The following is a 20,362-nucleotide window of genomic DNA, read 5'->3' on the forward strand; positions in this document are numbered from 1 at the left end:
GTTTTCCAGATACCATATTACACGTGGGACTACTCCTTCTGAGTTGCAGCCAAAGAGACCCTGGTCTCAACTAGCACTGTAGCCTATAAAAAGTAAATAAATGCATCTTTCCTAGCCATGACTTGTGCTTGCTCAGAGTTTACAGCACCAGTTTCCACACTCTCTTTCCCCATGCCACCCATAGTCCCCATGTGTAGCAGGAAAAACCCTACCCTCTTGACCAAGATTAAAAAAACTGCCAAGGGAAAAAAAAAAACAACCCAAAAGACATAAAAATACAATAAAAAGCTTTGACAGCAACTATTGGCCTCTCCTGCTGTGGAGTGCTCATCACCTCAGCACATCTGCTCTAAAGCCGTGGCTGACCCCTTCCTTCCTTGCCAGCTTTCTGCTTCTAGCCCTGCTCCTTTGCCTCCCCCAGACGCCAGGAAGCCATGGCGTTTTGGGACATGCTATGTACAGACTGACCAAGGCTATGTTTTTCCCAGACTTTTTTTTCCTATTTGTCATGAGTCATAAACACGCAGATCTGACAAGGCCCAATTTCCTATCTGTGCCCTTCACCCTCCCCCAGCGTCGGCAGCGCCAGTGCCAGCATCACCAGCAGCAGGAGGGAGCAAACACCAGGAAAGTGATGTGGGCTCATCCCAGACTGAGTTATGCCCCCTGGCACAATGGGGGTTTGGTTTTTGTTTCACTTATGAGGACGGCGTTTGCTCAAGTGAGAGGGTCCCCATGCAGAGGGAGTCGGGAACAGTACGAGCACTTAGACAGTTACGCTCTCAAAACATTTAGCTGGTAACTGTGAATCCAAGTTAAACCAAAAATCCTCTGCAAACATCATTTGCTGCAGAGTATTTGGCATTATGTGGAAAGAGGGAGCCTGCTGGGGCCATGGGCTCTGCCCATCCTCCTCCCAGTGCTGCTCCTCAACCATCCCTGTGGCCACCGGGACATGAGTGGTCCCCAGCTCACCTGATGCTCAGACACCCTCTCCCTGCCCCCCTTCCCTCAAACACGCCTCCTCAGACATACCCCATGGGGGCACAGCATTCAGCCATCTAAGTTGTTGTTTTTACTGTTATTCTTTAAAAACACAGCCAAAAATCCTAACTTTGCTTTTTGCCCGGATCTGGAGAAGCATTAACTGAAGAAAAAAAACTCTAACAAAGCAAACAAAACTAAAGTCACACCATAAAGTATTTATTAAGAAACAAAGGGGGCTTTTTTCTTCATTTGTAAGAAACACTTTAAAGCAAGTGTCCTTTCAGAGATTTAAAAGCTATATCAAATAGTAACATTGGTTTTACATTATTGTACATGACATTAAAAAAAAAAAAACCAAAACCATCACATCTCACAAACTTCCTTTTATTACAACTCAGGTTTCTCTGCCTTCAGTTGTAAATTAATTTCTACAGACTTAAATTTAACTTATTCTTTTTTTCCAAACAAGTAAACAATATACAAAGAGATTCACCTGAATTTCATAGGTCGGAGGAGGTGTCCTTGCCAGGGCACATGCAAGGCAGGCAGTGCGCACTGGCAGGGGGGATGGGGGGAGAGCTGACGGTTCACAGTTGGGAAAGATTGTGAATCCGTGGCTGGGTTTGTTGTCTGGCCACGCAATAACAGGCTGGGCCTCACCTGGGGCCAAGCACCTCCAGCTCCTGCCAAAGCCACCAGCAGCTGGAGGCATCCGAGCCCCCGTGCCTGATGCCAGCTCACATTTGGAAGGTCAGCATGACCAAGCTGCAATGCGGGCAGGTAGAAACCTAAATCCCCACAAGACCCGAGTGCACCTTGGGTCCTTCAAAAGCCTGGCAGCACCCAGCTCTGGCACACCTACTGCCTTTGAAGCCCCCCCCGAGCACTGGGCAGGGCAGAGCAGCGGCCCAAGGCCTCCAGCAGCCGGTTGCTGCCTTGCCAGAGCCGCCCAGCCTGGCTGGAGAGGGAGCCGGGTCTCCTAAGCCAAGCTTTCAGTCCAGGTCCTACACGCTGAATGGGCGATCGCAGCCAGGAACAGCAGATCTGGGATAAATTACCTATTCATTTTCCTGTGTCAGTGGTCAAATCATTTCTGCCCGCTGCAGACTGCCTGTGTGTGGCATGTTTACGAGTAAACCATTGGATTTGGCAATGCTTCTGAACGGATGTGTAATTTAAAAACAGACATACAAAAAAATAGTAGTATCACAGTTATTGCTACATACTGATACAGTATCAGACAAGAAGAAACCTTTCATCAGCTCTGGTTTGGTTACAGTAATTGCCCGGTTTTGGTTTATGCCCTGTCTTCTGTTGTGGTGCTTTGGCTGAAGAACAAATGGATGGCAATGCAGACACTAATTTTTTTTTTAAGAGACAAAACCAACCTTAAGTAGTTTGCTGCATCCAGGGTGATGATATATTACAAATAGCACAGTTGGATTATTCCCAGCACGCTGTTGCCTCTTCAACCTGGAGTTTTTCCCCAGATGAAGCAAAGCAAGATGGAGCCAGCAGCTCCAGTGCAAAGTGTCTGTCCCCCGGCATCACGCCACCTCCCTGACCCCCACGGCACCATGGGGAGCCACAAGCACCTTCATCCTTTGGTTGGGCATTTTTCCTTATTTTCAAATACAGCTGTGCCTTCCTATTCCCCTGCCCCACAGCTAAGGAAGAAAAAGGGGTGGGTGCCAAACCTCCACCAGCCCCTCCACATCCAGGTTGGGGCGGCTTTGTGTGACACCCCCCCCACCACAGAGGAGGGCTGGGGAATCACCATGGGCTGGTGGGGGGACAAAGCCCTTTTTCCTATAGTCAGACTCAATCACAAGCAGGGTTTGGGGCTGACAACTTCGTGCACATTCTCATGAGTTTACTGTTTCATGGGAAGTGAGGTTAAATCAGGCGTGTTTGGAGTCACAGTACGACCTTTCTCTGCAAAGGCAGTTCCAGCTCAGATGCTGCTAGCTGTACCAAAAGCTTTGCTGAGCATCAGGAAGAGCAAGCACCTCGTACCCTGTTTTTAGTAAAAAGTTCACAAAGATAAAGTCTGTGCAAGCCACTACTGGGTCCTGATCTTGAGGCAGAACCTAATCAAGAAGGGTTTCAAGTGCACTGGAAGGAAGAGCCAAATAATTCACACTCTTCTAATTCCTACATAAATACCAGGGACAAGGAAAATCGGTCTTTGCAAGACTGAGCCTCTTGTGGCATTTCACCCCAAACCGGGGGTGCGTAAGAAACCATGGGGGCTGGTACCAGCACCCAGCACGCAGCGATTGCACTGTTCGGCTCTCGGTTGTGATTGTCTGTAAAGCAACGGGAAACGTCATTAAGGAGCTGGGAGAGGAGACAAGAGGTTTCTTAAGTACTGCGGTCTTGTACAGTGTAACAAAACTCTTTCTACGAATTAATTAGGCAAATACTTCTGACCATGTCATACCTGAAGGGCACTTAATGGCTCCGGCATTTATCTTGCAAGTACAGCGATCTGAAATGCATATGCATTTTCAGCATAATCCTTCACCGCTGTAAATCATGCACTGGAATGAGAGCGTATCTGGCAACGTTAATTCAGAGATATCATCCTACAGTTTCTGGCAACGGACCCCGATGAAAATAAATGGTTTATAAACACTGTCTGACATGCATGGGCTTTTCAAAATTATTTACAAGTGATGTTCTGGGAGCTTCGTTCCGAGGAAGTATTTCTCCTCCGTTCAGTTTAGATATTAAAATCTGCTGGGTGGGGAGGGGGAGGAAGGCGTCAGCACTACACAGTCACAGCTGGGTACATCTTCTGTTCACTGTTGGTGTGTGGGTAGGGAGACTGGATCTGCCTGTAGCCGCTCTGCAAACCGTCGAGGAAGGGGGGCACTGGGGTCAGCGGCATCGAGTCGTGCTGCACAGCGTAGCCCACGTACTGGGGGTGCAGGTACTGGCCCTGGTGCGGCACAATCTGGGTGGCCTGCTGGCAGTTCAGCACCGAGAAGTTCGTCGGCATGTTGACGTAGACGTTATTCATGGTCCCTTCTGGCAAGCAGCAGTTGGTCTGGGACCTGGTCGGCGGGGCTCTGGCCCCCGAGTTGGCACTGGAGCTGGAGCTGGCGGCGGTGCTCGACTGGCGGGAGGAGGAGCCCCGGGAGGTGCTGGCACTTGGGATCATGGGGATCGTCTCCATCAGGCGGGTGCCCCCGGGGGCTCGGCTCTGCTGGGGCTCCTGCTTGGGCCGCAGGCATCTGCAGCAGCAAGCTGCCACCAGTGACCCCAAGATGATGAAGGCGACAAATACAGATCCAACGATAAGGAACGGCACGTAGATGGGCACTGCAACAGTGAGGAAAAGGTTGTCACTGGGGGCCAAGGAGAAACCTCAGCAGTTCTGGCAGGTCCCCCTCACCCCAGCCAAGCCCACCCCCCGCCTCAGCACAGGTCAGTGCAGGGTGAGCATTAAAAGCTGTGTGTGCAGCCGAGCATTTTACACAGGGAAGGTGAAAAGGGCTGCTAAAACCAACGGCTGGAGTTTCCAAAAGTATCTTTAAATTTATTAGCAGGGAGGAAAGCCCACAGCTCACACCTCAAGGGAGGATGGCTCGCTCCCATTGATGGTGGTCTAGTCCACATCAACCACCGCTCACCATCCGACCAGCTCTTCTCTCCCAATATGCCCTGCTAGACCTATCAGGCAAGAGAACGCTGGGTTTGAGCAGTGCCGTAGGGAGATACTTCAGGGGCAGGATCCCTGCTCAGGGCTCAGGAGCAGGGGGATGGTCAAACCCTGGTGCTGCAGCACTCTCTGGCTGCTGTCACCCCACGGGGCAGGGAGACAGCCAGGCAGTGACCAGGCAGCAGTCACAGGGGCTCTGCCACCCCGCAGCCTCGGGGATGAGCATCTGGCTGCTCTGCGCTTCAGCCCTGGGTTTATGCAGAAACCACGGGGCAGGCAGTGGGGCACCAGCACTGTGCTCCAAAGCTTCAGGGGAGGAAGAGGAGCAGCATCACTCCTCGCAAGGCTTAAAGAAGGGACATCAGGGCAGCAGGAGTGAGGGTGGGCGAGGGTTGGGAGCAGAAAGCATGGGTGATGCTTCAGTGGTGGGGTCGGGAGCGAACACTATCCTTGGAAGGACCTGGGCTCTGGTTGCTCTGCACTCCCAGGGAACAAGCTGTTTGCTCTGCCTCAGGAAGAAATCTGCATGGATACATCCAGGAGTAACAAGGGGAAGGTGCCTTCCTTCAGCGCTTCCGAACGCTCCAGACAACGTGCCTGGGCTTCATCATTTCGACTGAAACCCGGCAGCCCTGAGACTCGGGCAGGGCTGCGGACCCCTGCCTGACCAGTGCTAACGCAGCCACCGCCAACGATGTGCCCTGGCACAGCAGCCGCCCCTCCTGCGAGCTAACCAGTGCCAGCACAGGGCAACAGCTCCCAGACCTGCTGAACAGTAAATATTAATCAAGAAACTTGTTAAGAAAAATGACTCATTCTCAGAACAGCAAAGGGGGGGTTATCTGTCCGCTCAAGTCAGGGTATGTCCTTCCATGGCTGATTACGCAGAGCAGGCTATAACCAAAAGGCCATGTTTCTCCCATTTCTTCCAGAATTTTAGCACTTTTTAAACAAAAGGCTTGCAAAAATTGTCTCCAAATCCACGCTTGGCGCTACAGTAGCTCTTGAGCAGGTGTACGCACTTGCTACAGACTGTAACATGCAAGTTTTCCGAGAGTAAATCTGTCCCAATTATAACATCACTTCAGGCTACTTCTAGCGCGTTCAGCATGTGTGGATGGCAACAAGGGTGCGGGGAAGCCACTGAGGCTTTTTTAAAGCAGCAGTAGAAAGACTTGAGTTTATCCTTGAAATTCAATCTTGTAAAAAACAGTCCTAAGTGGGGGTATCTGAGCTGAAAGAACATATAGAATTAGAGCGGGGAGCGGCCAGAAGTAATTTTCAAATGTCACGTTGCTTTTTTTGTTTCGCTCCCATGGGTCGCTTCATTTTTTTTTCTTCCCTTTTTAACTGGGAGCACGAGCGGGGCTGCGGAGCCAATTCGGAGCGGTGGCAGAGCCGACCACGGCTGAGACAGCTTGCCCGAGGCTGGGGGAAAGCGGTGTCACCTACTTTTAAAGAAGACAGGGCTGGACTGTCAAGTAACAGGGAGGAAAAAAGAAGGACCTAAGCGTGGGTGCTTCTCCCCGTTTATCGGCTGCCGGCGGGCTCGGCGGGCCCCACCTCCGTTCGTTCCGCCCCACGACTCGCCGGCGGAGGGAACCGGCGACACGGGGGAAGGAGCGGGCCAGCAGTTTGCCGCAAACCCGCGGCGGCTCCCCCGGAGCCACCGAGCCTCGGGGTTCCCCCGGGGCCGTGCCGGGGCCGCCTCACCTGCCGCGCCGTCGGGGCCGTCCTTGCCGGGGCGGCCCGGCTCGCCGCCGCCCTGCCGCCGGTCGTTGTCGCAGGCGCCCTGGTCGAGGCGCGCCTCGGCGCTGGAGCAGCAGTAGCGGAGGGCGCAGCTGCCGCAGCAGATGGTGGCGTCGCCGCCGTCGAAGCGCTCGGGGCACTGGAAGCCGTCCCGCCAGCCGCCCTGCCCGTCCAGCCACCCGTGGCAGTACTCGCCGCTGGCCGCGGCCCCCGCCGGCAGCAGCCAGCCCAGCGCCGCCAGCAGCAGCCAGCACCGCCCGCCCCGCATGGCGCCGCCGAGGGGGGCGGCGGGCGGGCGGCCGGTCGGTCAGAGCCCCCCCGCGCCGGGGCAGCGCCGCCCGGCCCCCCGGGGCATCCAACCGCCGCGCTGCGGGGACTCTCGCCGCGGGTCCTGCCGCCGCCGCATGCCCGGGGCTGCACCGCGGGGTGCGGAGCCGCCGCCGCCGCTGCCGCCGGGAGGGACCGGCGGAGCGGCGCGGGGAGAGGGGGCGGGGGACGGGCGGGCGGCGCCGCTACTCGCTGCTCCCTCCCCGCCGCCGCGCCGCGCCGGCCCGGCCTGAGCCCCGCGCCGCGCCCATGGGCGAAGGCAAGCGGCTGCGGTGGAACCCTCCGCCCGCCCGGGGGGCGCCGAGCCGCCGCCGTGCGCCCCGTCCGGCACCGCCGCTGGGGTGGGGGGGGCGCCGCGCCCCGCCCTTATAGGCAGCGGCGGCGGCCGACCGCGCATGCGCCTGCCCCGCCCCCGTCCGACGGGGCGGCCCTGCGCCCCCTGCCCGCCGCCGGGGGGCGACGGACACACAGACGGGAGCAGCGGGACGGGACAGCGGAGCCCGGGCTGGGGGCGGGGGGCGCGCGCGGGGGGAGACGCGCCGCCGCCCTGAGCCCCGCGGTGGCCGTGGCAGGCGGCGGCCTCTCCCCGCTCCGCCGGGAGCTACCACCAAAGCCGCCCCCCCTTCCCCGCCCCGCTACCTCCCCCCTTCCTGAAAGTCAGGGGCAGCGCGAGGAAAGGCGCAAGGACGGGGCGCAGCCCCGAGCTCTTGGACGGTGAAGGAAGTTTGGGGTTTTTTCCCCTCTCTCTCCCTGTAAGTCCGCTCACGCATTACCGACCAAACCTTTCCCCAGAAGCAGGCTAACTCTGATAAGGGGCACTGCTTTTACATCCTGCTACTAAGTCATTGCACTGCAAGGAAGGTGACTGCAAAACTGCATTTATTTCTCTCGTGCTTTCAAGCTTTTCATCTTCAATTAAATTATTGTCTTCCACAAATAACATACCCGTCCTTCCCCCCACCCCCCTTTTCATCTCCCTCTTTTGTTCTCTTTTCAGCCGCTCTGAGACAGCTGCAGGCTTTCACAGAGGCATTAGTCTGGACCAGCAGATTCTGGTCAAATTACAGCCCAGGTAATTGCATTTTGCCCCCTCGGCTTCGCTGCTGCTCCCAGCAAGAAATTTCCCATTCCCTTCACAGCTCAGCCCAGAGCCACACCACGGCCAGGGCAGGGTGCAGAGGTGGTTCCCACACAGCTCCTGCCTTACCTCAGAGAGGATTTGTAACCCGTAGCAGCCAACCTTTGGAAAAAAGCTTATGGTTATCAAGATGAAAAGTGGGATTGCAGCGCAACAGGTTCTGCATCACCCGTATCAACCCAGCTGGACAGACAAGAAGAAACTTGCAGGGATTTGAATGATGGATTTTGAGATGCTCCATCTCCAAACCTGGTTAGCAGAGACCCAGAGCTGTCAGCTCCCGCGCACTGGGTTTGGGGTAAGGAGCACACCATGGACAGTCGGGACTGAGGATGGATTTCATACAATCGGCCCACAGAACCCAGAGCACCCACTGCCCGAGACAGCCCCATGCTGTGGGCCAGCATCAGGGCACAGCGAGGGAAGGAGATCATCTGGGGAAGGAGTTAAAACCACGAGCTCCTGTCAGTGACCTGTTGGGGTGTCTGGCAGCCCCGAGTGACAGCGCAGCAGCTGTTAAATGCCTACCTTCACAGAGGTCTTCCTACAGATGATTTTCTTTAAATCTGTGTTGGACCAACATTTTCATAATAAGAAAAACAGCTTCTTGGTTCTTTTATACGTGGCAAACAAAATACTTTCCCAGCCCCATCCCTGGAGTCGATGGTTCCACTGATACTCAGTAAGGCGGATCTCTTTCAATGGCAATAACAGACGATTAGAAGATAGTCTACTTTTTACTTATCTAGCCCATATGTATTCCCAGTTAGGAGCCTTGATCACAACAAAATACCAGAGCACCAGATTCCTCGGAGAGATTATCTGTAACAGGTACTTTATATATTCAAACTCAGAATTTGTCTCAACTTGTCTGGGTAAAACCAGAGATAATAGCACACCTCATTATGCTTTTGTAAAACTTAAAACATTTGGCACTTTGCAAAGTGCTTTAGAACACATTTAGCAGTAGACTAATGAGCTTTTTTTTTTCCTAGCTGTCTTTACAAGCTGATCAGGTAATATCTGTATGATAAAGTTTAAAGCACACAAAAAAACCAAAACCAAAATGTGCAAAAAAATATGCAAAATATGCAAAGTTTTTTCTACTCTGCAACTTTTTCACTCACTTCCCTGTGTCTAGCAATCTCATAACATTAGCTCAATCTATTTCAGTGCAAACTAAACCCACCACTAAGGCCTTAGATCCTGTAGGACACCAATCTCACTGGGTCCCATCAAACTGAGCATCTTGCAGCTTTTAGATATAATAGAAACATCATATATATGTTAGTGGGCAAAGATTTTTAAAGCCTAGAGGGATTCAATAATGATCACATAGTCTATAAATCTCTATTATCTGCTTCAACTTTTTTTTCTAAAAGTCTCTGAATTTTTACTACTACTACCAAGTGTAGTTTTCTAAGGCCTTTGGCTCAGTAGAAATGTTCTTTGCCCTTCTCAATCCAAATGCATGATTGCAGGAAAGCAAATACCACGTTACTGCAGTCATTTGAAGAACTTGCATGCAGTTCTGTGATTCCTGAAAAAGCTTCACACTCCGAGTTGGGAAAATAAGAGTTAAAATTACTTTTGTTAGTTGTCTGAAACTGATAAAGTGCATTTTCTGTATCATTTTTAACACTGAACTGCAAACTGCCTGTGCAGCAGTGTAGGGGATAAGTACATTCATGGCACGTTACAGCTTTTATAGGACCCAGCGTCCAGCCGTTGCACTGGCCAAGCCATACCCTCACACCTGCGTGCCCGGGCCCGAAGCTGTGACACAGCTCCCTGCGCCGATGCCGGACCGGGATGCTGATCCTTGCAGGCAAAGCTGCTGCGGGGTAACCACCACTGTATGCTGTGTAAGACTGGTATCTTCTTCCCTTCTAAATTTATTCAGTCACTGCATTGATGGATATTCTCCTTACTATAACAAAGGCATTTTTGCTGTTTTACTACTACAGTCCCTCTACAGATGGGAATTTTTCAAAAGTATTTGTCAGAGCATGGTCCTTTGGTTTCCTTAGGTTTGCAGGCCTCACTTCCTAAAGCTCCTTGCAAATACAACTGCTTCTACTTGAAAAAAAAGACATCAGAAATAGAAGAGGCCTGAAAAGAGGGATGATACAAAAGCATGTCTTTCATCCTTAACAGCTCCCAGTTCAACAGGGGGAAAGCCAAGGACACCCCACCTTGAGTCTGAGGGGCTGAGTCAAGTACTGCACACATTTGTCAGGGCTGGCTGTGCCAGTGCACACTGGACAGGAAGGAAAGAAGAGAAAGGGCAAATGAGAGGAAACTGTAACAATAGAAAGAAACAACAGTCCCTCTCCCTTCCCCTTGAGTGTCCATCTTACAAATTCTCCAAGATCTGTCACCTTGTTCTGTATCTCTGGTTATTTTGGTTGGAACCTCTTTAGAGCTAGGAAGAGGAAGCCCTGTGACATGGCTCCCCAAGCTGCTGTGAGCTTCTGTGGGTGTGTAAGGGGCTCTTGCTGTTAGGGATGTTTTACTTTCCCTATCGTATTTCCAGCCCATGCTCTGCAACTTGCCACATTCCCTTGATGGTGAGACACACAAAACTGGCAGCAACTCCTATCCCCTTTTCCTTTTAACCCATTGGAGATAAACTTTAGATGGTAGATGGATGCTTTCTTCTCTTCCCCTTTCAGATATTCGGTTTCATTCTTGGTAGCCTAGTCCCTTGGGTGCAAGTGAGATTAGCTGCTTTTCATTGCTGAGCCCTGGATGCCAAACAGGCATTTATGTACCTTTCTCATTATATTTAGCTAGTATATCTAACTGTTACATCATTACCATCAAACAACTTTGCAACCTCATCAGAAACCTTAAAAATTAGGACTCTGGAATTATTTTGGCTCTGCCATTGTGTCCACAACTTTGCAAATCAGGATTGTAAATTAAAACTTATAACCTAAAGTCTTCTCTCTCCCTTCTCCCAGAGAAAAACTATAAGTTATCATCACAGTACTATCATTTAGATCACTAGGCATGTAAAAAAAGCCAGGCCGTGCTTACCTCAAAAGCTGCATTTTATTGCAGTTTGTACACTTACATATTGCAGCTTAACACTTCATCAGTAGAGACTCCTCTCCCTGGTAATACAAAATAATGGAATCAATTCCTATCTGAAAGCCAAGCTGAGTATGGAGGGGTTTAGTTATTTAAAAAACTGTTTTGTACTTTGTTTTTTAAGAAACTTATGAACAAGTCACCTTGGAGTCAGAAATCCTTGCATCTTGTACATTTATCCTGGCAAAGTCACTTCTCAGGTAAAACCGTATTTCCCACTGATAAAGCAATGCCTTGCTGCCCCCATGTGAAGTTAGCGGGAAGGGTAGTATTATTAAAACACCATTGCTACAGGGTTTGTATGAACTGTTGTAATCAAGAGCGCAGTCCTTACTGACAAGTTATACTAACATAATTCCCCAGATGAGGATAGTTACCAAAATACATGAGCTTAACTGAGTAGGGTTTCCTTCTCTTCCTGCCCTGGTTATTAGCTACCTTTTACACTAGTGTAGCTATACCTGTGGTAAATACTATTTAAACACCATCAGTATATTTAAAGGCCCAAACTGCTACTCTGATTGTGGTATTACTTGCATAAGCCGGACTGGTTTTTATTTCTGCTTAGGGAATGTATTTAATATCTACATTTTAAAATACATGTGTATTCATAGCAGAAAGGCTTTCTTTTATTGGCTCTCATTTCCTGGAAAATAACTAGAACAAGATGACCCAAGAAAAAAAATCTCACAGAAAGAGTCAAAGGGCTGTAAAAATAACCTCAAATGAAATGATATGAAGTTCACACACTCCTCAAGGGCTGGGCTGTGAATCTGCCGTGACTGCACCGGCACAAGCACATCAATACGCCAAGCTTGGTTGCTGCTATCAGCGCTCGCCGTCTCAGAGTACGCAGCAGTGACAGTGACAGCAGGCATCAGCGCTGGCACCACATTATCACAGCCAATGCAGACACCTCCAGTATCGGACGTCTGGCTCCAAAATGCACCACCGTCTCGATAAATGGGTTAAGGGATGCAGGCTGAAGGGAGGTGACCGGGTAACAGTATCTGTAAGCGCTGGAGGATATCTCCCTCCAAATTCACAAGGGCAAGATTGCAACAAGTTAAGGAGGAGGCTGTTTCTCAGAAAACATCCCCCAGTTTCAACACCAAGCCCCGTCGGACCAGGGCTTTAGGGAGTTTGTTAGCATTGTCTGACTACTCGGCCGTGATCAATACAACTGTCATGCTCTTCTCCCAGGAGTCTTAGTACATTGATTTTTGGAGCTCCCACTTACTGCAGACACAACAGATTGCTGTTACAATATATAAAAGCCTGAACACAAAGCTGATGTGCACCTCTTCAAATTGAAAGGGGTGCCGCTTCCTAACTGAATTATTATTTCTGCTCTAACCAACCACTCCAGCCACTAGCAAAAAGGAAAGAATTTCAGCTTTTTTCCCCTCCTCAGACAAAAAGAAAGAATTACTTCTTGTGGACTAAATCCATCTTCCCACAGCCTGCCCTCCCAGTGTGGCTGGCCAATTTGACAAGGCATCATTATTATAAAGTTGTTTCAATTAAAAAAAACACCAAAGTACAGGAATTTTCCACATTCACGCTCCAGTTTATGCCATGCAGAGCATAAGGCGTGAGCATTTCATCAAATGCAGGAAGAGAGGACCAAGGATAATTTCAAAAGAGAAATTTACTGTTGCTCACCTCTTAATGCCATAGTGCAAGACAAGGATTTAGGCACCATACAGTGAAAGCAGCACCACTATGCAGCTGTAGCCCAGATTGCTAGCTGTACAGCAAGATTAATGACCTCCAGGCAAGAAAAAAAGTGCTTCTTGGTACAGTTCAACGGGACTCACTATGGCTTCACTGCAGTTTTGGATTTTACATAGGGATTATTAGTGCAGATGAGCAAGAAGCAGCAACTTGGTGCAGAAAATTAATATTTATGAGAATATTTTCTAGATCAGGACATTTCTTATACTGTAAAGTAGTAAAAAAGAACTTCCCCCCCTCATTCTTAGGGCTAACTTTAAATGATACATCCACCACTCTATGTACAAACACTGTAATGGTGTTTGGTTTTTAACGTTGCTATTTCTGTCACTGCTGGAATGCTATCACCATCCATTGGCCTGAGACCACAATCTTACCCAAATATCCTTTTTGCCCCAGTACTTCTCAGCAGCTCTGAAGCCTGGCAAACCCCGTTACCACTCCAGTGAGGGTATCACCATGGCAGAGCAACAAATAACAGCTGTACTGGATGCTGCAGCGCTAGAAATAAAGTGTGGCGAGAGGTGACGAGGAAGGTGACCCTTCTCAAGTGTAAAGTGAGAGATTACTCAGAAAAGCATTTCTAGCTAAATAGTTACTAATAAAGTATAAATTTAAGCTACTAGGCATTTGCATTAGACCTACATCTTCAGTACAGCAATTCTTGCCCTGTGCAGGGCAGTCTGGATGAGCTACCACAGCCTCTCTGCAGTTCCAGCCACCTCTGCACATCTCTGATACAAGCAGGAGGCTGCTATTGGCACTAACAAAGCATTACCATGCCTGAAGCCAACATAAACAACATTAAAACTCTTGCCTCTTTACTCTCACAGCAGAGCTCAGCATCAACTTTACTTTGCTACTGCAGGATCAAGTAGAAGCTTCACCCTTGTTGTCTGTACTGCAGGAGTTCAGCTAACAGCCAAAGCAGGCCTTGCCCTCCCGGGGATAAGGCTTGCTTCTGGTTTGGCTGCTGGAGGTATGTAAACACCTGCCTGCCCATTGAAAGCTATTCTTGTACTTTAAGCATTACACTGCTACCGTGGGGGTATGCAATGGCGATGTGAGCTGCAGGGAGTTCCTTCAGCCAGCCACCAGTTCCTTTAGCCAAAATAAAAGGTAAGAGAAAAAGACTGTTCCTATTTGAAGCTGATATAACATGCACTGCTAACAGTCATTTCTGTGGCATTAGGGCTAGCATGTTCCTTTTGCTACTACTTCTGTCAGTGCATTTTGTCCGACCTGATGCTAAATCAGTACCACTGTGGCTGCTTTCGGCATAGCAGCTGAGGATGAAAGGAGGCACAGCACTGGAGAGCTGTGCCAAGCACAGCAGCGCCAAGCAAAGGTGACATGCTGACAAGATACAGGTATGCTCTCCACCACTCCTCCACCCATCTCCAGCAGAGATGGAGACATGTCCCCACACTACTAAGGACTAGGGCAGTGCTGGCCAACTGCTCACTGCCATTGCATTCACTTAGCACTTGGGCCCAGCCATTCCAAGCCTTTTTTTGAAAGGTGGACTTATTTTTTTTTCAATAAGGAGTCCTTTATCACATGTACCTTAACTTATCCCTGGATAGAACAACAACTAAAGTGTTTATGCTCAAAGGTTCAATTCCTTTATGCGTATGTCGATGAAGAAATAAAGGTAGTCCAAACAGCCAAGAAATGCTAACACCATTAACAGGATTAGAGGTTTTTGGTGTTTTTTCAGTTTAGAGTAGCTTCTACTTAGGTAGTTAACCATGGAGTTAACTAGCTCTAGCTACCCAACTGTATGTAGTTTGTGTATATTTTTTCCCCAAGGTTTCACCCAACTGAAAGTCTACTCAAGCTGCCCGTCACAATTTTTTCGCCATGAGAACTTACACCCTTCTTTTCTTAATAAGAGTACATGGAATTTTTCAGAATTTCAGGTTTCATATAATAGTTTGATTTTGAATACTTGTCAAGTATGTGTTTCTCTCCCTTTTTACCCTTTACCTTTTTTCAGCCATAGTGTCTGACTAAAACCTCATCATCCTAGCTTGTTTTTGTGGGATCATCACTTCTGAAGCACATCCCCTTACCACAACATGCCACATTAAATACACAGAGCCAGCAAGGGATTTCTTGCCCAGGAGATACACACCAGACTCTAATCAGAACTGTATTTTGGAAGCAAGTACATGTTCTAGAAAGCTGCTGTTCTGCTGCTGCCCAAGCACATGCCGTAAAGTGACACCTGCATTGAAGAGAAAAAAAAAAGAGAAGGAAATTCATCAGTCTATGAAACATTAGTTGGACAAACAAGTAAAAGATCTTCCACCTGTTCAGCTATTGACCTGTCTAGAACAGGAGTACGTATTCCAAGTTTTCCATGCAAGTGTTGAACAAAATTGACCCGATATCCTGGTGAGGGCAGATCTATACTCAAACAAAAAGTAAAATCAACCCAGAAGCTTTTCTAGTCTGTAGAAGCTTCTAAGCTTAAATCATTTAAACTTAATCAAACCTGTTCATATTAAGCTAGAATTGCCTTACTTTAAAAGGCAAGAAAACAGAAAGCACACCATTCTTTGGAAAAGTTATCAAAGCTAGAGTAACATGCAACCTACTCACCTCCTCACTGTGGCACTTCAACTGCAGCAGTGAGCTATAAAGATTAAATTCCTGAGGCTGAGTAAAAAAAGCATTAAGTAATAAACCTCATAACAACAGGAGTCAAATGGGTCAGAAGGATCATTCAGATATTGAAGTTTAACAAAATCCTACTACCTTAAAAAAAGTGTAAGAAAATGTGAGTGACCTGGAACACAGGTGACATATTGCATGACAGCTACACCTGCAAGGGCTTTGTAGTGACTATGTAACTGACAGCCTCCTGCCACCTGGTGAAAGCAGCATTCTCCAACAGAGCTACTGGAATCCTGATAAGACTCCCTTCATTTTATAATTTTTTAGTTACTTTGGTTATGGAGTTAATTTACAATTTTTTTTTCCCCCTACAGGTAAAAAAATGTCACCCATGTAGACATAGATTGTAGCAGTTTCATTTTCTACCTACTAAATGCAACATTCAACCAAAACCTATATGCTATAAAAGCAACTGAATTTCAAAATGCAGTTTTGCTACCATCAAAATGCAGATGGAAGAGGGAACAGCTAGGTTTGGATTTCCTGTGGTGAAGAAGATGCATAAACTCTATCCAACTCCACCTTATCTCAACCTCCTCCCTTCCAATCTGCAAGAAATCAGTACATAAGTGTGGTAGTATCAAGCTAGCAAATTTATCAGGAACAGAGACAAATGTGAGCATAATGAAAGTTGAGATGCTAGACCAGGAAGAGGTTCATGAAGCAAACAATCCAAGGCGTAACGCTATCCTACCTCCTGCTACATTCATTGTAGGAAGAACAGTGAAGAAAACCCAAGTTACTTCCAGTACAAGAAAGAGGTCACATAAGTAAGTTTATACCACAGCTGTACAAACTAATAGAGGAAACACATCCTACATATGTGACTTCAACATTCCTCCAGTACATATTTTTCTTTCTTTACAGAACAAATATTCCAGACTTGATTTCATTTCGTGATGTTTAAGTACAGGTCAGCTTCTTAACCTGCCTTGCAGAAAACCAAGCCACACCTTGAATGTATTTATGTTTTGCACTCTAATTATATTACATGTCTGCAAATTGGAAGCGTATACAACGCTGATCCCTGAAAATCATGGCTAAATTCAACCACCCAAGTAATATTCTGGGAATGTAATTATTTCAAATCCCATTTTTACTTTAGTTTGTACTCCAGCATGTGATTATTCTATTACATAATCACTTTTACACTTAGGATAAATTAAGGACATAACTGTTGCCTTAATGTGAAAAGAAACAGAACACAGGTACCCAGGGGGCTCAGACAGCTTTGAGATTTACAAAGCCATGTCTAGTGCTGTGTTACATTACAGCACAATCCAGGTTTACATAGCGCACTGTGAAGAAATTCTAGACAAACCCATGTTACAATACCTCCCTTCACCCTCCATTTTCAATCCAGAGATCAAGGCCCTAACTTCAGTAAGAACAGTTTTGTGCTATATAAATTCTAGGAAAAACAATTCTACATATTGTAGCTGATGCTTTTTTCTCCTATACACATAGTAGAACAGCAGGAAATTATCTTTCAAATAGGCAAATACGTATTACAAGGATCACAGCATTATTGTTTTATTGTTTGCACAATGGTAAGTTGCACATATGGACAAACAGTATACATTTAGAATTAGTTTCACAAATTAATACATTACAAGAGAGTCCAGTGGTTTAACATATTAACTATTAAAAAAAGCAATAACAAGGGGATACAAACATTACGGTTTTAACTGCAGCCCGATAAAAGTTTAAAAAAAGTTGAAATCAAAATAAACTAAGCTTTTTTTTGAGACATAAAAAACCCCACAATATATCCCTTCCTAGACTGCTCACAAAGATGCAATAACATACAATTACAAAAGTGAAGAATTCTGTGCTCAGTTCCCCTTAATTTTATCAGATGAAGTGACAAACTGAACATTTGTCAAAAAGCAATCACTGCTGAATGCAGACATCATTTCCAAAACATACAAAAATGGTAATAACACTTTAACAATAGAAAGCAAATGACCTGGTACTAGAAAAATCTTATGCACTGTAACTGTTTTAGAAAAAAAGGTGCTTTTGTGAAAACAATTGTGAATATTCATCTGATGCATGTTATATACAAAACATCTACATAAAAAGCAACTCGGCTCCAAAGTTCCATGTTCACACTTCAATCTGTATCTTTATTTGCAAAGGTTCAATTCATCTATTATTTCCTCCTTAAGATGTTTTCCCAGCTACTTCTAGTGCACACAAAATTGGAGATGCAGCACAACAAACTACGATGTTGTAATACACAAGATTCATAAACTACTGTTGCAATAGCTTTGACCTTCAAATTACATCATTTACCTCCTCCATTCTTTAGCAGCAACTTACTGTACTATACCTCATACTGAAAGAAGATACGCAACTGCTTTTAAGTCAACGCTAGTAGGGCCGATGAGAAACTAGTGAATCAACTCTGTTTTGTAACAGCTAATTTGGGTTTTCACTAGAATAGCATATCCTATCTCCTCCAGTTGCATGGAAAAGCTCATCCAGCCCAACAACTCTCTGCTTGCACACAGACCTTGTGGCATGCTGAACTTTCAGCTGAAATCCTGCAACGCCCTACTGTTCAGCTCAGGAGAAAAAACAAAACCAAACATGAAACGTCTGTGTCAAAATCTCAAATTCTTCTTTACAGTTGGCTGCTAAATGGCTCAAGAAAAAGGCTAAAAAAAAAATCCAGCTACTAAACACTATTTAACAAACTTTATGAAGTAGTAAACATTGTATTTCAGCTGGTCTTAAACAACAAAACACAGGAAGCAATGACATAGCCCAGGACCCACTATTTGAAACTCCTAGGAACATTAAGATATGGGAGCACAGGGCAACATGGAAACAGAACACACAAAGAAAAGGAGACCTGTCTATGGGGCAAGGTTTGCACATCTGTATTATACATATATATACACATACATACACACACAGATGTGTGCACTGTACTGTATATATTTACATCCATATACACAAAAACACCCTGAAGTAGATTTAAAGGCCATATCCAGGAACAGAAGATATGAACTCTAGTATTTGTACTAGAATATATTTTATCTGTACAAAAAAACAAATATGCATATATTCATATGGTATAAAGCTTATTAACAAAAAATATTCTGCTACTAACATTAGGTTAAATAGATGGTTTTACAAGATTCTTTAATAATAATGCAGTATAGAACATTTCTAAAACTAGGGCCAAAAATAAAAATACATAAAGGGGTTTCTATTCACAAGAAAATAGCTGTTCAATATGATTTCATTTTGTATTTCAGACTAGGGAAAAGTAGCAAAATTTTAATAAATCTCCTGGGATGCATTTTAATTAATGCATCAATCTAGAAAAATAGACTTTTCAGATGAACAAAGTTGATTCACTTCCCTTTACCTAAAAGAGGTGCCTATCTTTTCCCTCGCTTGTTTCCAGCTGGAGGTTTCTTCAGCTGAAGAAGTTGCCCTCCTGTCCCAAAGCCTGCAGATGCAGGATTAGACACCCCGAATGTCAGGCCAGCTGATGCTGTGATGCCGGGATTGCTGAAGTTAAACCCAGATGTAGTCGAGCTGCCAAAGCCTTATGAGGGAGGGAAAAATATTTTAAAACATGTTATATCAGGATTACAAGTTTGTTCTCCTTGGAGTTATGAACACCAGTCACTTTATTACCAATATTTGTAATATACTAACATGGATCTACAACAGTATGTCACATTGCTAACACACTTGGACTTGCTATGACAACTTGGATATTACAGCACTAACACAGTCTACCTCAGTGATTGTAAACAATTATATCCTAAATCACAAGCCTATTATACCATTATAGATACAACAGTAGCACCCAAAAGTCCCACTGAAACTGTGCAATAGAAGAACCATAACTCCTCAGGTTCTCAGCCTAAATACCTAATGCATACATAGGGTGGGAGGGCAGACCATGGCCTGCTCATTTCACTCACAGCACGTAAATGGCAAAGCTGGAGATGAAGCTCACAGCATGTCCCCTACTGACTAGGCCACCTTTGCCTGTCTTTGTAACGTTGTGTGGCACAGACCACACCTTAAGTGAGAAGCAGAAAACGCTCAACATCCTTGCCAAATTCTTGGTATTGAAAAACACCCTTTATGACTTAAACCAAAAAGCAGCACTGAAAACAGAGCTTTAGAAAAACTGAATGACTAGGTGAGCAAATTGTGCTATTTTAATTCCTCCACCCTCTTCTATCAAGGTAAACAAATTGAACATTTGGTTCAGCTATAAAACAAGATCAGTTGAAGAAAATACACCTGTAGTTTTCAGCAACAGAAAAAAACAATTCATTTTACTTTTGTGAATTTTTATCAGTTAGGCACAACCAACTTGGATAATAATTGAAACTATTAGAGAATGCTAGAAATTTCTCAAATATTAGTTAATAAGAATCAAAACTTCATAACTCCACTTTTTGTTCTCTCACAGAACCAAATAAGGAAACCAATCATACAAAATAACAAGTATCACATGAGCAAGTTAAGATTTTAACAAATAGTTTCCTACAAGTTGCACAGGGAAACCTGTAAACAAATATTAAGAAAAAAATGGAGCTGGTTCACAAGCAAAAAAAGGTATATTTCCAATACACATTACTTAACAGTTTCATTAGTTCTCTAGTAGACAGTTAAAGCAATCCTTTGGTCACATCAGTATCAACTCAATGCCTACATATTTTTAAAGCACAGAAATACAAAAACCAATTTTTGTCTCACCAGAATCCGAAAGTGACTCTCAAGCCTGATGACATCTGTTCTCTCATTTGTTACTGATGCTTTGCATCAAGAACTACTTCAAAACGTAACATGAAACTCTTCCCCCTGCAATGTCTGGACCTGGGTTACACACCACATCATCTTGTCAAGAAAATTCTCCGTTATCTACATCCCAGTAACTGCAGTCCTTCAACACGCAGATGTCTGTGCAGAACTCACTGTCAATGCAGTAAGTGTGCAGA

At 46.1% G+C, this 20,362-nt stretch overlaps 2 protein-coding genes across 5 annotated transcripts in view; both read right to left on the bottom strand.

The window, feature by feature from the left end:
- Nucleotides 1-1,182: 1,182 nt before the first annotated feature.
- LOC141939717 (protein shisa-2 homolog) lies at nt 1,183-6,713 on the bottom strand. Its single transcript, XM_074860007.1, has 2 exons — nt 6,368-6,713; nt 1,183-4,314 (listed from the first exon to the last, which is right to left on the bottom strand). The coding sequence occupies exons 1-2, from the start codon at nt 6,669-6,671 to the stop codon at nt 3,761-3,763; spliced, it is 858 nt and encodes a 285-aa protein (XP_074716108.1). The 5' UTR covers nt 6,672-6,713; the 3' UTR covers nt 1,183-3,760.
- Nucleotides 6,714-14,794: 8,081 nt separating this feature from the next.
- LOC141939718 (nucleoporin p58/p45) overlaps nt 14,795-20,362 on the bottom strand; it is a 39,510-nt gene continuing 33,942 nt past the window's right edge. For 3 of the 4 annotated variants that reach the window (XM_074860012.1, XM_074860009.1, XM_074860008.1), the window contains one exon: nt 16,901-18,948. In XM_074860012.1, coding sequence (XP_074716113.1) covers nt 18,779-18,948 — 170 coding nt within the window. In that variant the 3' untranslated portion in view covers nt 16,901-18,778. Of the gene's footprint in view, nt 14,932-16,900; nt 18,949-20,362 lie in introns of those variants that run through there. The other variant, XM_074860011.1, reaches the window with a different exon arrangement.

Source organism: Strix uralensis, chromosome 2 (assembly GCF_047716275.1).
Source record: "Strix uralensis isolate ZFMK-TIS-50842 chromosome 2, bStrUra1, whole genome shotgun sequence".
In the NCBI taxonomy this organism is placed as follows: domain Eukaryota; kingdom Metazoa; phylum Chordata; class Aves; order Strigiformes; family Strigidae; genus Strix; species Strix uralensis.

Excerpts from the sequence above, each read along its gene's own strand:
- LOC141939717 (XM_074860007.1), bottom strand. The coding sequence starts at position 6,671 with ATGCGGGGCGGGCGGTGCTGGCTGCTGCTGGCGGCGCTGGGCTGGCTG. Across the intron at positions 4,315-6,367 it reads CGGCCCCGACGGCGCGGCAG|TGCCCATCTACGTGCCGTTC; the intron begins GTGAGGCGGCCC and ends TCACTGTTGCAG.